General features: G+C 46.6%; 1 protein-coding gene across 1 annotated transcript; it reads right to left on the bottom strand.

Moving 5' to 3' along the window:
* Positions 1-428: 428 nt before the first annotated feature.
* Positions 429-4,497, bottom strand: PNRC1 (proline rich nuclear receptor coactivator 1). The gene is made up of 2 exons (XM_006055335.3): positions 3,785-4,497; positions 429-1,514 (listed from the first exon to the last, which is right to left on the bottom strand). The coding sequence occupies exons 1-2, from the start codon at positions 4,328-4,330 to the stop codon at positions 1,071-1,073; spliced, it is 990 nt and encodes a 329-aa protein (XP_006055397.1). The 5' UTR covers positions 4,331-4,497; the 3' UTR covers positions 429-1,070.
* Positions 4,498-4,819: the final 322 nt, after the last annotated feature.

Here is a 4,819-nt window from a genome sequence, read left to right as displayed (position 1 = left end):
CTTCAGATTCCAAAATCTCCATCTATTATTTTAACATGTTATATTTGCTTTGATTCAAGTATCCCATTTAGTATCAATATACTGATTTTGAAAATCAGTACACTGGAAGTTTACTGAAAATTTGAAAACCAAACAAGTGCCATTTTCCTTCATTGTAAATGTGGTAAGTCAAATGGTACTTTACAAAAACAGTTGGGAAATAAAACATTCTAAGCTATAAACTAAATCAGCTACACTTTTGCCCACAACCATTTCCATTCATAAGATGGGGAATTCCTCCCCTTAGAGGTAGTAGTGTTTTAGACTCTGCAAATTTCAAGAGGACATACAATTAGTATAAACATTTAGCCAGTGAAATGGAAAGTTAAAATCCATCTCCTAGTTACACATTCAAACATGAAAAACAATCACACACAAAGAGTCAAGACTTAAAAGGGGGGGGGCCAAATTATTATTATTGTTTTAAAATTTGATTACAACCGATTTTGTTGGCATTAAAATTTTAAATTTGAATGGATATAAACCAAAAAACCAGAAATTAAGTTTGGTAAAAATGGGGATAGAAGTTTTCCAGTAATTACAGATTAGAAGGCAGAAATCAATTTAGAGAAACATAGACAAACCCTATGTTTACAATGATTGTGCCACAGATTTAACTTCAGTAGTGCATTAGTAAACTGTTCACATTGAGATCTTCACCTTGAGATTCAACAGCTGTTTCTTGAAAAAAAAAAAATCTCAGTACCTTGTGCAAATAAATCGGTCTTATATGTGCCTTAGCACACTTAAAATTTCTCCACTGTATATATACAAAACACCTACCATTTGGGCAGGGCAAAATACATACTTTCATAACAAAACTATAATGTACCTCTCAAATATGAACAATATACACATAATACATGGTATACAGTATTTACAAAATATAAAATATAATACAAGCTGTTTGTAATTTTTTAAACTCATCTTCTGCCCTTGTATGTTACAAGGCAATTTTCCGTTTCTGTACCACTTCTTTTCAAGGAGTCCAGGGATTTTGGAAAAACTACGTTTTACATACATACTGAGATCTAAGTCTGAACTTTTAGGAGAGTTTTTAAGTGTACTGCCATCAACTCCCTATTTTGGTTGGAATTCTCGATGGTGGTTCCCATCCAGTGACTAGGAGGCTTTGGAAGAACACTAGGAGATGGTGGATCACTAAACTTTGCCCCAGCATAATTCTCCTTTTGGCTCACTTCAGTTAGAAATGATGATTTCTTCAAATGCTTATTTTTAATATTCTCAGTATTTTTAAAAGGCTTTTTTTCCTGCTTCTGAATTATATCAGATGAAACAGAATCCTGCCAAAAGTTATTTTCATTTCGTTTTGCAGAGGTGATCTTGGTTAGTGGTAAGTTATATTTGTTTTTCTGTCTGTTTATCTTTGGTTGTTCACACAAGGGTATACCATGAACAAGCTGGCCGTGGGGAATGGCAATTTTCTCCGATTTTCCCATCTTTGATTTTAAAACCTACAAAGACAAGGAACATAATAAAAGTGAATACAGTCTCATGATAAAAAAAGCAGTCATGAACCTCACTATATATCTAGTATTTATTTTTTAAAAAAGTTCTCCTGGACTTTCATTCACTGTCTTGATTAAATGTGCTTGCTGCACTTAAGCACTGATGTCCAAATATGCACACATCTAATTTTACCACGAAAATAGTTAAATCACTGTTATCAGTGCAGTATATGAGCTGATTCTAAAACGTAAGGTAAAAGGCCCAAAGTAACCAAGTTCATCTTTCTGGAAAGAAGATAATGAGCTCTCTTCCAAACAAGTATGCCAACCTCTTCCTAACAAAAGTCAGTGTTTTTACAGTAGGAGTTTTCCAAGAGAAATTTTCAAATGCTTTGGCAGATTAGAAAGAAAAACTATGTTAACAGATACACTACACCTTGTAAGACCGGTACTTTATAAAATATTTAAGAATGAAAATGTGAGAAGGAGTGAGGAAATGTTTTGACAGTGGTTACTAAGTATATACATTAAAAATGATCTCCCAGCTTCTGAAAATAAAATTTCAGAAATTTAAATACTAAAAAAACTCTATCATCCTTTCCACTTTTATACATCATGGTAAAGGCTATTTCTGCCTGCCCCCTACTTTGTTTTAACAATTGCTTCAAGAACTTTATTGCCTTAATTCTAATCACTTTCCTAACTCAAGTGATCCTTATTTGAAGCGATGAGAGGATGGAAAGGACAAGATAATCTATTGGATCACTGTCCTTTCAACACTTGTAATGCCGTAGTGAGGTAGGACACAAATAGAAAGCCAGAGCACAAGGTAACATAACCAAGTCAAAAGTGGTAACTGCAACAGAGAGCGCCCAGGTTCGAATATAGTTCTAGAAAAAGTAATCTTATTAAGAAACAAGTATAAAAACTCGTTTTTACATTATCACTAATGCTTCAGAAGAGCCATGGAAATGTAAAACGCTCAGTCGTGTCCCACTCTTTGTGACCCCACGGCCTGTAGCCGGACAGGCTCCTCTGTCCATGAGATTTCCCAGGCAAGAATACTGGAGTGGGTTGCCAGTCCCTCCTCCAGGGGATCTTCCCGACCCAAGGACTGAACCCGAGTCTCCTGCACTGCAGGCAGATTCTTAACCGTCTGAGCCACCAGGGAAGCCCATGGAATTGAAACAAGAACCTATACAAAATTTTTAGGACTCACGGCGGACAAATTTAATTTTTGCAAGGGCACAGCCAGATAAGCTGCAAGTCTCTTAAACATTCTTTCAACAAATGGCAGTAACTTATTTTCATTATTATGAAAATCTTTGAAATTAAAGGGAAAATGTCTTATTGCGATATAAATGTTACCTTAGCGACTTAATACCATCTAAGTTTTAATCAGTTTTATCCTAGTCCTTTAACAGCAACTGGGCATCATAACGTCAACTGACAACTTTTCTTTCGAAAACTTCATTCTTCTGGGCACAACACCACGTTCCATTAAGGAAGCCTGGCACAGCATACATAGTGGGGATGGTTAAACCGTAAATTCCGTTCACCTGATAAACAGAATTATCGCTTCAAAGAGACAACCCAACTCTACCGTCGCTCCTGCCAACTTCCGAAGTTGAGAAGTACAGCTAAGTAGGTCGGCCCGGCAAGGAGCTGCGCCCCAGTTGGACCGGTGCCCCACACCAGGCACCTCACAACTCAACAAAAAGCCAACGTAAGCGAGCGACTGGCAGCCCACTGAGAACCCCACATAGGGAGGCGAGAGGCCGTAAGCGCGTCCCGACCGGTTTTGGCGCTACCAGCGGTCGGGAAGCCGCCGGCTGGCCCGCGACTCGGCCCTCCATCGCCGCCCGCTCGCCTCCTTCATGGGCGCCGGAGCGCTCTGCACGTAGCGCGCGCTGACGTAAGCTTCCCGCGGGCTGCTTCCCTTCCCCGCCCCCCGCGCGCCCGGAACACCGAAACCCCCTGGAACGCCGCCAGCCTTCTAAATCCGGGCTGTTGCTGGGGCGCAGCGGCTTCTCTCATTGGCCGGCTCCCCGGAGCCAATCAGCGGTGCCAGCGCAGGCCTCCCCCCCCCTCCCCCCAGCAAGAAGGGAGCCGGCGTCACGGAAACTTCCCTCCCGAGTAAACAGCCGCCCCTCGCCCCGGCCCCCGCCTCCCTCCCCGACCCCTCGGCGCAGGGCCCCAAACCTCGGGGCCCGGCTGTGGCCGTATAGAGGCCGGAACGCCAACGGTTCCCCCTCCATCCCCCTCGCGGCCCTTACCTCTCTTCTGAACGAGGGTTGGCCGGGCGCCGCAGGCGGCAGCGGGCCAAGTAAAGGGCTCGCTTCCTCAGTTCGGGTGGCGGTCGTAGGAGCTGGGACCCAGGCGGCGGCCTGGGCCTGGTCCGGGACTTGCTGCGCTCCGCCATGGCCCGTCGCGGGACTCCGCCCGCCCTCCAGGCTCGGCCGGTGCTGCTGGTACTGGTGGAAGCGGCTGGGGAGCTGCCCCGACGGGCTGGTCCGCACCTTCTTCTTTCGTCGCTTCTTTGGTGCCGCCCGAGGGGTGCCTCCCGCCGCGGCGAGGCTGCAGTTGGGAAGAGGTGCCGGGGCGCGAGGCTGGGGGGTCAGACAGGGACCGTCTCCCCCTAAGAAGTGAGGGAGGAAGAGAGTGGGAGGTAGCGCCCGGGGGTCCGGGATCCGGGGTAAAGGCGGCGGAGCAGTGGTAACCATCGGGAGGGCGCCGAAGTAACCGCGGGTGGAAAAGCCCATGGACGCAAGGCGGCCGCCTAGAACAAGCGGCTCCCGCTGTGGGACAGAAACGACGGTCATAGCGCTAAGCGGAAAAGTGGCTCTGCAGGAGTAGAAGGAGCTAGTGAGGCCACAGATCACAGGGCGGCGGCAGTGGCGGCTGCTGCTGCTAAGAGAGCCGGAGTGAATCGCGGACCATGGCTCGGGCGGTGGCGGCGCAGCAACAAATATCCTCAGCCTCCGCTCTGAGTGTTGTTATCCGAAGCTCCGCCCTGTGCCCGCCCACCTTCCTGAGAAAGCCCAATAAGAATGCGACAGAGCAGGTCACGCCCATCAGGCTCCGCCTCCACCGCCTGGAAGAGACACACACAAACAACCCGCTGCTGCAGCCAGGCACAAAGAGCGCGCACTGCGCAGGCGCTGCCCACGGGTTCTTTCGGGAAGAGTCGGTCCCGCGAACAATGAAGTTCCGTTTCAGCCCCACCTGCCCCACCCCCCCATCCTGACTCCTCCTTACTTATCCTTGGACTTTGCCCTAAAGGCATTGATCAGATAGCCAGATCTAGGCTG

The sequence above is a fragment of the Bubalus bubalis genome, chromosome 10, assembly GCF_019923935.1.
Source record: "Bubalus bubalis isolate 160015118507 breed Murrah chromosome 10, NDDB_SH_1, whole genome shotgun sequence".
NCBI lineage: Eukaryota > Metazoa > Chordata > Mammalia > Artiodactyla > Bovidae > Bubalus > Bubalus bubalis.
Note: the sequence above shows the minus strand (reverse complement) of the source record. Positions and strands in the feature narration are given on the sequence as shown.